The 12,225-nt window shown below is 41.8% G+C and overlaps 1 protein-coding gene across 1 annotated transcript in view; it reads right to left on the reverse strand.

Annotated features, from left to right (window-relative positions):
• LOC120720571 overlaps window positions 1-12,067 on the reverse strand; it is a 914,567-nt gene extending 902,500 nt beyond the window's left edge. The window contains exon 1 of the mRNA XM_040010298.1: window positions 11,537-12,067. Within this exon, the coding sequence (XP_039866232.1) occupies window positions 11,537-11,567 (31 nt within the window). The 5' untranslated portion in view covers window positions 11,568-12,067. The remainder of the gene's footprint in view (window positions 1-11,536) is intronic.
• Window positions 12,068-12,225: the final 158 nt, after the last annotated feature.

The raw sequence follows: 12,225 nt of genomic DNA on the forward strand, positions 1-12,225 counted from the left end.
AAATAGTTGTCAGTGGAACTTTATCGCCATCTACTGGAGGTAGTTTCATATTAACAAAATATTTCATATTAAGCTTGGGGATGAGATATGAGACCTCATGTAAATAGAACAAAACAATAGAAAGCAAAGCTGATTCGACCTTTCTAAATACTGGAGAATCTGGGGTTTTTCTAGAAGCAGGTCAATAATCCTGTACCCACGTCAGCCATGTTTAAACAACATTAAACATCTGTGTGCTCGTGATCCAGGTTTATTAAAGTTTACATACTATAGCCTGTAAATTATAACCTTCCCCTCTAACCTTCATCCAACTAATCACACACACTCACACACGTGCTTCCTTCTGTATCTAAACATCTTGTCTTACAACCACGTGAAACTCTTGAGTGCGAGTGGAATTCACGGTTCAGTATCTTGCCCAAGGATACTTCGACGTGCCGACTGGAAGAGCCAAGGATCAAACCGCCAACTTTCCGACTGGACTGCTCCACCTCCCGAGACACAGCCACCCAGTGTGTAGGCCTTTTTTTTTTTTTTTAGAAATTCGGAAAAGTAGAATGGAAGGAGAGTCTGCTGACAGACATGCTCTTTTAAGATTAAGCTTTTAGCTTTTCTTTTGATAAAGCTTGTAGTTAGGGCTGGTTCCATAAGCCACTCTGCATGTCATTAGCCTTTGTCTCCTGTAGTTTGTGTTTTGTCCTGTTTGAGGTCTCTACACTCCTTCAGTCTCAGGCGGCTGCCTCTCCTCAGATTGTTTCTTAGACTGAGAGGCTGGAAAGTGTGTAAACACTGAGCCAGTAACATGAGTGAGTGCTTGATTGATCTACTAACTACTGACAAAACATTCATATTCCACTGACTCTCAGTTTCTAAATAACAGTGAGTTAGTCTGTAAATCAAGAGTCAGAAAAGCTAAAACTAACCTGACTAACCCTTAACATAAGACTGAGTGTGGTATTTATTTTAAAAAGAACATTTCAGAATCAGAATCGTGTTTATTGGCCAAGTATATGTGCAGACACATACAAGGAATTTGGTTCCGGTGGCTCTCGAGTACATTTAAACTTAACATAGTTCTGTATCACATAATTCTGTAACTCGTATAAGTAACATGGATCTCACCGGGTGTTCCCAGGAAGATTCTGTTGTATATTCAGCAGGAGAAATGTTTCATCACTTATCCAAGTGACTTCTTCAGCCTCTCCAGTGTTAAAAACAGTACATTTGCCTAATGATTGAAACTAGCACCACTGACTAACAATGGGCCTCGAGGTCAGTTTCATGACAAGATGTAAATTCATGTAAACTGATGCAAATTGTCATGACAATTGATCAACGGCTGCAATCACAGCATTGCAAGATGATGAAAGATGTCTCCTCAGTTCAGAGACGCTCGCTCAGTTTTTGTGTAGGTTTTGTCTTACTTCTCTCTATCACCTTTTTTATCCCTTTGAAGAAGCGACACTCCATAAATGCTAAAGAGGTAAGTATTATTTCTCAGTTGCAGTGAATAGATAGAAGAAAATAAGCTGTAGAAAACTGAGAAGAAAGAAGAGAAATAACAATTTAACATAAACCAGTGACACACTCGGGGGCCTGATCAGGCAGGGCCTCCTTGGATGAGGGTGCCTAGTGATAATGGCCGAAACACCCGATGAATGCAAGGTCCACTACTGACGATGTGTCCCAAATTTAAAATGATAATTTAGATCAGATCTCTAATCCCTAAACCTAACTAAGGAGGAAAATGGCAGATTAGCCTGGGTAAAAGACCGAAAGTTGAGGCACACAACGATGTGTGCTGCTGATAAAAGCGTCTGGGCTTTCCTCATAACAGCCATCCCTCAAGATTCCCTACATTTAATGTAATGCATTATCAGGGACTGTAACATCCTTTTACTCAATCATGACAAGATGTAAATTCATGTAAATTGTCATGACAATTGATCAACGGCTGCAATCACAGCATTGCAAGAGGATGAACGATGTCTCCTTAGGTCCCCTCCTCGGTTCAGAGATGCTCGTTCACTTTTTGTGTATTTGTCTCCTCGACTCTCCCGAAACTAAAAACACAAATATTCACAATAAGTACCTTTATTTACCAATTAGCTAACATCTTTGTCATGATATGGTAACTCGTAATCACTTCATACAGTGTAAGCTAACCTTTGCGCACTAACTTTAAGCTGGCGCCACAAAGATAAAACAACAGCACTCCTGTTGTTCTAACAATCACTGTTTAAATTATATCGATTTAAATGGTCTTACCTTCAAAAACTGCCTTAACTGGCAGAAGTCGGTTTAGTGTGAAGTGAGCTTTATTGGTTCCCCTTGAACCAGATCTGGAGCATTCGTGTATCCCTGGGTTTGATAATAAGTACTTATCATGATCAAGCTGCCTGTTCTCATCAGCCCAAAACCACTTTCAGACTACCAGAAATGACCTGGTGTTTCCAGTACAGTAGGCTACACCGCTGCATGGAGGCTTTGTCCTCAAGAGAAGGGGAATGTTGCTCTAATTTATTTTAATCCTAAAGAATTTGGCTTAATGTGATTTAAAGAAAAGAAACATCAACCTTAAACAAATGTTGAAGCTGAACCGTTTAACTGTTAATCTCTCACTCAAGGAAAAGTTTTACGGTCTCTTAGCAGCAAATAACGTAATCCTTTGCAGAGGATGTAGAAGGTAAATAAATGATGAGCCATTGTCAGTGCAATATTAACGGTGCAGGCCTGCAGAGGGCCAGGAGTGACAAAATGAATTAAATAAATGAATAATTTATTAAATGTTTCGAATGAAATGAATGGGCGTTTAATTAATTATCAAGTCACACTAAATGCAAATAAGAAAAAATACTATGTGAAGGTAAAAATATTGCTTGGTGATTGTTGACATGCGACAGCACAGAGCCCAGCCTCGGCTCCGAGCTCTGGTATCCTCTCCTCACACCGCAGCTCTCACAGGGCTCCTCACAAACCCAAAGCATCTTGAGCAGCGAGGACAAACTTGACTTCATGTGTAGTTAGGTGTAAGCAGAAATGTGTCGATTGCCTGCAGCTTCATGCATATTCAGATGCAGATATTTGTTTCTAGACGACATTTTTAAAAAGTCGTTACTTTTGGCCCTTGAACAGAAAGTAATCCAAGTTTGAAGTCAGTTAAGTTGTTGCTTAAAATGTCTTTTGAATCTTAAGAAGAAGGAAGAGAACAGGCTGCATTTCCCTGCTGTCATGCCTTCTTTCATTTTAGTAAACAGTCGCACACACAAGTCTAAAGAATCACGTCTGTGAGGCACCAGTGAACAACCAAAGGCTCTGGGTTGGAGTGGTTTTGATGGAAACATTTTCTGCAGCTAATAAAAGACAAAGTGGCTGAGCTGATGGTTGATACAGTGTTATCAGTCGTGTGATGGAATATTTAAATGATAGTCTTTTGCTGCAACCACCAGTTCCTTAGCAGTGTAACGCACACACACACACACACACACACACACACGCACGCACGCACGCACGCACACACACACACGCACACAGGGCAGATTGTTTAATCCTTGCAGCTGAGCTGTATTTACTAAAAATCTGAGCGTTAACAAGCTCATGTCGCTCAGCCTTTAATGGAGTTCTAAAACTCCACAGGTGCAGGTTCAGGTGAGCACAGAGCCTGATGCATCAGCAGAAACTTGAGGACGCGGCGCGCCAAGCCCAGAAGCCACGGGCACGTCACCATGACGATGAGGATCTTGACGGCATGTTGAACAGGAAAGAAAAGAAGATCTATGGCTGCTATGCTCAGGCGAACAAAGCACCGTGGCACAAAAACACAAAGTATTTAACATTATATGTTTTATTTATGACTATTTTATTTCAGCGGGTAAATCATTCTAAGAAGCTTTTCAGTGCAGCTCCATGAGAGTCTACAGCAGCAGTTTGTCTTTTGCTGTTTGTATTTGTGGAAATGAGCTTCCTCCGAAGGGTGGCTGGCCTCTCCCTTAGAGACAGGGTGAGAAGTTCGGCCATTCGGGAGGAGCTCAGAGTAGAGCAGCTGCTGCTCCACATCGAAAGGAGCCAGCTGAGGTGGTTGGGGCATCTGACAAAGATGCCTCCTGGGCGCCTCCTGGGTGAGGTGTTCCGGGCATGTCCCACCGGGAGGAGGCCCCAGGGCAGACCCAGGCCAGCCGAGAGCCGGGAATGCCTTGGTGTTCCCCCGGATAAACTGGAGGAGGTCGCTGGGGAGGTCTGGGCTTCTCTGCTTGGGCTGCTGCTGCCCCCATGACCCTGCCCCGGATAAGTGGAAGAAAATGGATGGATGGATGTTTGTATTTGTATGTTTTGTTGTGTAGAGAAACGTCCATATAAAGGCCCGGCTCCGCCTCCAAACAGGTTCAATATTCCACCTGCTGACAAGTTTGTGCATCAATGACAGAAGAAAACTACTGAGGACAGGTTTACAGTTTAATATTGAATGTGTTTAATACACACATCACTTTGTCATTCATTCTATTCAAACACACTTTGTGCCATTAACTGTAAAGCACTTGTGATCATATTTTTGCACATCTACATCAAATTGGCGACTTTGTTGACTTGTTCTTTACGTACACTTTAGAGCTTTTATTGTCATTGTGCAGTTTCTTGCACAGCAAAATTGGGTAGCTGGACTCAGACTTTTTATCAGCTCAGATAAAATAATTATTGTGGGTGATTTTAACATCCATGTAGATGCTAAAAATGGCAGCCTCAACACGGCATTTAATCTGTTGGAACTGATGTTTTTTATATTGTCATTTGTGCTTAGGAACATATAATCATTTATCCTTAGAAATACATAATCATTTGTATGCTGATAAAGTATCTTATCCTTATTAGGTCTGATAAAAATCTGTTTGCACTTGTGTACCATGAGATGAGAGGAAGTGGCCTCGACGTTATAATTTCCATTATAGCTTTAGAAACCAGACTGTCCTGTTCTGTGTTCTTAAAAGTGCCAGAGTTCATATTCATGAATGATTGCTTGCTGACAGTAAAAAGGGCTGTAGCGAAGGAATCAGTTGAAGTTGGCTAAGGACAGGTGAAGGCCTGGGCTGACTTCCCTCGCGAGCCACAAGCTCTGCCTTGTCTTGTTTTGTCGTGCAGTTATTGAGTGTCTTGTGTTCCAGCGGGGTTTGTGCCTAGATGAACCCAACAATCTGTTATTAGACTCAACGGGCTTCTCTCAAAATGTAAAAGAACCAACCCACCACTTTAATCACACTCTAGATCTTGTTTTAACATATGGCATGGCTATTAATGTATTAAAAGATGGAACTTAATACCAATCCTAAATTTCGAGTCACGCCCTGATATTGTACTATTGCTGTGGGAGTCTCCTAGTGGGTGTGTGTTGTTAGCGGCAGCCATTCCATGCTCAAAGAAAACCGTACTGTTGTAACGATCTCCGCGCATGTATGCACGGACGAGTACAGCCGTGGAGACCTGGCTCATAAGGTGTAATGTTGCTGACAGCGAGTAAAGGTCTGTTATTGGATTTAACCAACTGGCTTCGGGTTATTCGGCTAACCCCCACACCACATGCGCGCTGGACCTGCTAGCCACTCCTTCCTCGCCAGACTGCTGTTACACCATGTATGAAAGATTATTATGTTTCAGCTCAACCGAGGACCCTAGTGTGCTGGTGTAATGTAGATTACCAAGCAAGATGGATAGAAAAAAAAGAGATGCCTCAAGAGATTTTCCAATTCAGGCAAGCTTAGGGGACGTGACACTTATTAAAAAACAAATTAATCAAGGAAACTAATGGATTAACCTGGCTTTAAAACTCTGGTTACAGTTTCTTAACAAGAATGATTGGAATGAAGAGGCCAGGATCTGAAGATGGTGCGCTTATGATCTTGATTTTTTTACCCAATAAGTTAGATGTGAGATAGAAGAACTGGGCAGGACAAGGCTTAACAGCATACTGTATGTTTTATGATAAGGGAACTCTTAGGGACTTCCAGTCAATAAAAGATCAATACCAGTTAAGCAAGACTGATTTTTTTCAGGTTTCTCCAAATCCCGCATCATTTACATAACTTTATACCCAAGAGAACAGATCTTTTCTCTCTTCCTGTTCTGAATATATTTGTTAAGGCATACCATGTGGATCCTGGTCTCAAAATGATTTCTAGACTGTACAAGGGTTTACAGGAGGTTAGGAATTTGAATACAATTTACATCAAACAAAAATGGGAAAGGGAAACAAATATGGTAATCTCAAATGACATTTGGTATCAGCAATGTGCTTTATAGTGGAGAATTTCTAGCTCTAATATATGGAGACGTTTTGGCTGGAAGAGTCTTTGCCGATCTTTTATTACACCTGCACAAAGTAAACATTATTCCAACTCCTCCAGCAGCTGGAGAAACTGTGGGGCCCAAGGAGTAAAGCACCTCCACTTGTTTTGGTCCTGTCCATTGATAAACACTTTTTGGGTTTCGATTTATTCTGAGTTACAGACTATTCTTAGTATGCAACTTCCCTTTAATTGGGATGAACTCTTGTTTGGATGTTTATACTCAGTATTGTGGATAAAGTGATCAAGCTGTTATATGGCATTTTGAGTGTGGCTGCCCGAAAGACTATCACTAAGAAATGGCTAAGTGTAAAAATTCTGTCACTAAATGACTGGCGTGAGGTTGTCTATGGTTGTTTAAAATGGAAAAAATTACATTTTTAAAATTACAGATTTCGATATGACACATTTGTTGAGATTTGGGACAAATGGAAACATTACCTTTTTGCTCTCACAGTGACCTTTGTATTGTAAGCAATACAAGGTCAGGAATAACACACCGTTGGTAAGCACACATAGAAAGTGGCAACTAAAAAAATCTTTATTTATATAGCGCCAAATCACAACAACAGTCACCTCAAGGTGCTTTATATTGTACACTAGATCGTACAATAATAGATACAGAGAAAAACCCAACAATCATATGACCCCCTATGAGCAGCACTTTGGCGACAGTGGGAAGGAAAAACTCCCTTTTAACAGGAAGAAACCTCCAGCAGAACCAGGCTCAGGGAGGGGCGGGGCCATCTACTGTGATTGGTTGGGGTGAGAGAAGGAAGACAGGATGAAGCACATGCTGTGGAAGAGAGACAGAGGTTAATAACAGATATGATTCAATGCAGAGAGGTCTGTTAACACAGAGTGAGTGAGAAAGGTGACTGAAAAGGAAAATCATGGGAGTCCCCCGGCAGCCTAAGCCTATTGCAGCATAACTAAGTTCATGCATTTATTACTTCCAGGCTGGACGACTGTAGTTCATTATTATCAGGATGTCCAAAAAAACTCCCTGAAAAGCCTTCAGCTAATCCAAAATGCTGCAGCAAGAGTCCTGACAGGGACTAGAAAGAGAGAGCAGATTTCTCCTGTTTTGGCTTCCTGTTAAATCCAGAATTTAAAATCCTGCTCCTCACATACAAGGTCTTAAATAATCAGGCCCCATCTTATCTTAATGACCTTGTAGTACCATATCACCCTATTAGAGCGCTTCGCTCTCGCTCTGCAGGCCTACTTGTTGTTCCTAGAGTATTTAAAAGTAGAATGGGAGGCAGAGCCTTCAGTTTTCAGGCCCCTCTTCTGTGGAACCAGCTTCCAGTTTGGATTCAGGAGACAGACACTATCTCTACTTTCAAGATTAGGCTTCAAACTTTCCTTTTTGCTAAAGCATATAGTTAGGGCTGGACCAGGTGACCCTGAATCCCCCTCTGAGCAAGCATTTGGTGACAGTGGGAAGGAAAAAGGGGAGGAAGACGGGCAAACCATATGAATGATGATAGGAAGGCCCCAACCCTGCCTTCCTAATGTGGGAGCCAACCAATAGGACCACTCCCTCCATAACTGCGACCAGTAAGAGCACGATCATCACCACCTAACAAGGTACCAGTGGTATGAAACACACACTTGTTGTATTCCACTTGTATGCACAATCATAGTGGGTCACAGGCTGAACAGATATCCACAGGTGGTACGTGGCAGTCAGGTGAACAGGTCGCTGGAGGCAGGAAACGAAGTCAGTGCGTCAGAGGGGGAAAGACGAGATTCAGTTTGTTAGGATGGGGGACAGTGGGTTTGGAGGATGGGTGCAACACTGAGCGTCCAGGAGCAAAATTCAGTGTTTGGATTGTTTTCTGGGTCTCCCATCTTCCTCTTCATCATTCTCTTCCTCTCTTGGCTCCATCATCATCACTGTCGTTGTCGTCAGTGTCACTGTGATCGGCGTCACTGTCAGGACCACTCTCAGGGTCACTGTCACTCTCAGCCTCCTCATCATCCCAGAACCGCCTCATTTCTTCAGCTATGGGATCTTCTGCTTGCTGGGCCGCGTTCATTTCCATTTCTCCTGCTGGGATCTCTGCTCTGTTATTGACCCAGGGTCCTTCTACTTGAGGAGGATTTATTTCTGTGCCTGCTGCTGGAACAGCAGCCTCTTCATCCTCTTCCTCATCAGCCTCTTCCTCATCCTTCTGAGGATTTTCCTCCTCAGCATCATGTTGTTGCTGTTGATTAATAACTTGGCCCAGAACACGGAGATTTTCTTAAGTCAAGAGGTCGCGCAGCAGACTGATCTGAAGCCAGTGGACCATCTGGTGAATTGCTTCAAAATCTTCACTGTACTTGTACTCTGGATATTGTTCCATCTCATTTACTAAAAGATGTTATGACACTGTGGGTATGAGTTTGCTGTCTATTGTCCATAGCAGTCTTCAGTCTGGGTGTGTCCCTGCTGACTTTAAACATGCTGTGGTGGAACCTATCCTTCAGCTCCAGACCTTTCTAGATAAAAATGGCATTAGTGAAGTATTTCAGTCTGGTTTTAAAGCCCACCACAGCCCTGAAACTGCTTTTTAAAAAGGTTTTAATGACCTTTTCACTTTTGCTGACTTGGGAGATTCTGCCATTTTAATACTATTAGACCTCAGTGCTGCCTTTGATACCGTAGATCATAGGATTCTTATCTCTCGGCTTGAACACTGTCGGAGTCAAAGGGACTGCATTGGAGTGGTTTAAATCTTATCTGTCCAACCAAAGCTTTTCTGTTAGACTGGGGGATACATAATCTTCAAAAACCTCACTCGCTTGTGGGGTCCCCTAGGGGTCCATTCTTGGCCCAGTTCTCTTTTCAATTTATATGGGTTCAATTTTTAAAAAACATGGCATCTCATTTCATTGTTATGCAGACGACTCACAGATTTAGCTGCCACTGAAACGTACATCTTTGAATCCTCTGAAGGGTTTGCTAGATGTCCAGGAGCAAAATTCAGAGTTTGAGTTTTTTTCTAGGTGCCCCATTTTCTTCATCATCATCCTCCTCCTCCCTTGGTCTCCTCCTTGAACCTCCTGGTACTGGGCTGGGGGGCAGTGGCACAGGGGCATCCTGAACATTGTCTCCGCCATCATCATCGTCATTCTCATCAGTGTCATTGTTATCATTGTTGTTGTTATCAGTGTCGTTGTCGTCGTTGTCACTGTCAGGACCACTCTCAGAGACACTTTCGTTGTCACTCTCATCCTCATCATCCCAGAACCACCTCATTTCTTCAGGCATAATAATAATAATAATAATGGATTGGATTTATATAGCGCTTTTCAAGGCACCCAAAGCGCTTTACAATGCCACTATTCATTCACTCTCACATTCACACACTGGGATATTCTGCTTGCTGGGCCGGGTGTATTTCAATTTCTCCTGCTGGGATTTCTTCTCTGTTATGGACCCAGGGTCCTTCTACTTGAGGTGGATTTATTTCTATCCCCACTACTGGAACATCAGCCTGTTCCTCCTCTTCATTATCAGCCTCTTCATCATTGTCCTGAACTCTGACCTCCTCATCAACATCTTGTTGCACTTGATGAATAACTTGGCCCAGAACACAGAGGTTTTCCTCAGTTAAGAGGCCGCGCAACACACCGAATTCAAGCCAGCGGACCATCGGCCGAATCGCTTCAAAATCCGGACGCTGTTGCAGTTCAAAAACCAGTTCATCAGCTGGTACCCCTACAACAACAAACAGAGAAATATATTATTGTTATCATTCATATGATGCGAAAACTGTCCACAAATTCCAATTTATGCAAAATAACTACATAGGGAACATACAAACCGATAAAAACCCTGAAAAGCATAAATTTCACAGCCTCAACTCTCGCGGACCGGTACCGGTAAAGAGGAGAGTGCGCGAAAGCCCCCTGGTGGAGGATGGAGTCACTAACAATTGATCCCAGAAAGGCGATTAGTAATGGACTAATAAAATGGCAACCATTAATGCAACATGAAAAAAATAATAACAATTTTCTTATCGTATTGACATCGTTTCTATGCTTATGGCACCTAATATGAATTAGTATTAACTGTATACACCTTTGCTTTGTTGTGAACCCCATGAATAACAGCTGTATGGAGCTTTTTGATACTGCCTATCAGTGTTGGTCAAGTTACTTGAAAAAAGTAATCAGTAACTAATTACCGATTACTTCCCCAAAAAAGTAATCCTGTTACTTTACTGATTACTTATTTTCAAAAGTAATTAATTACTTAGTTACTTAGTTACTTAGTTACTTTTTAAAAACACGATTTACAACCTGAAGAGGTGATAAAGCGATAGATCTTTCAGCCCAATTCTACTTTTCTGCATAATCCATCATACAAAATGTAATCAAATGGAAAAGTCTCTTTTTAAAACTTGTTTATTAGTTTTAATCTTTTAACTTTATGCATCAAGCAAAAATGTAATTATATGCAACATTCTCTGACTTGAATAAATTAGTTTAACATTTAAACTTATTTTCTGCACATTCCAGCACATAAAATAAAATATTTTTTGTGTTTACACTCAGTCTTTCAAATAGATGCAAGTAAAACACAGCAGAAAATAAATAAAGTCAAAGACTCAGCGGTCCTGTTGCTCTATTTTCACCTGTAAAGCAGGACTGCGGTAGGCGGAGGTTTACCCTGGTGCAGGTGCGCTGCAGCGGTCAGTTGAAGAATCCGGAGTTTCTCTGTGAGTTTCCCATTACGTCGTTGCTACTCGGTGCTTGCTTGGAAGTTTAGGGGTTTTTTTCGCTGTAAAAAGAAGTTTTCTTCCCACGCACAACGAACGCTAATGTTTTTGTCACTTTTTATGGAATCAAACTCAAAGTCAGTACTTCCACGCTTTAAACGCTGCACGCTCATACTCTCTCCCACAATCGATATGTGATCCATTGTTGATCTGCACACAGCTGTTGTCACTAACGGCGCACTCGCTTACGTCACTGTCATGAGACACTCTCGCAAAAAAAAATCACGGTTTTAGTAACGCAGTAACGCAGCGTTCCTACAGGAAAGTAACGGTAATCTAATTACCGTTTTTGCAATAGTAATCCCTTACTTTACTCGTTACTTGAAAAAAGTAATCAGATTACAGTAACGCGTTACAAGTAACGCGTTACTGCCCATCTCTGCTGCCTATGGGGAATAATAGTAGCCTTCCAACCTATCACGCACTCACTTTGAATCGGTAGTCTGTCTCCTCTGTCCATTCTCCTGGGATGATACACAGTCTGGAGGAAACTAAAGCAGCACAGCTCTCAAACTTTACGGATTCCAACTTATCCAGAGTTATGACACAGTCCTTAAAATGCTGTGAAATCTTTTAGCTCTTTAAGAACGCGGAGTAAATATAGACTAATCACCACTGAATGCTGCGAGGAACGCTGTTAACTGTTAACTGATATGTCTCCACCAACTATCCAAATATAATGATGATGATGAACGTCACAGGCTAACTTTGTAGTTTTGCGTTCTGACTCTCTCGGTGACGTCATCGACTGAAGCTGCTCTGCTGGTGAAAAAACGTCACTTTGAAACTTTTACAGGTGAAGCATTTTTTTTACAAAGTTTTGAAGTTATTATAGTGACAGAGAGAGGCCACGAGATGGCGCCATTCTTCACGTACCGTCTGTGGCTGTTTGGTTTCTGTTCACACCCCTCCACGAGTGTTTTGCATAAAGTATTCCTCAGGCTCATGATTTCTGCTTCCTCTCTGGCTGAATTATATTATATTAAATTAAATTAAGGAAACTAGAGCGAGTCTTTCATCAGTAATTAGTTATTTTAAACACTTTACTACCTAAAGTGCATTTTTGGTGCTTTACATGTTTGCTGAACTGCTTCATGGGCGAAAAACCTTCTCATTCG

The sequence above is a fragment of the Simochromis diagramma genome, unplaced genomic scaffold (assembly GCF_900408965.1).
Source record: "Simochromis diagramma unplaced genomic scaffold, fSimDia1.1 OVJJ01000123.1, whole genome shotgun sequence".
NCBI lineage: Eukaryota > Metazoa > Chordata > Actinopteri > Cichliformes > Cichlidae > Simochromis > Simochromis diagramma.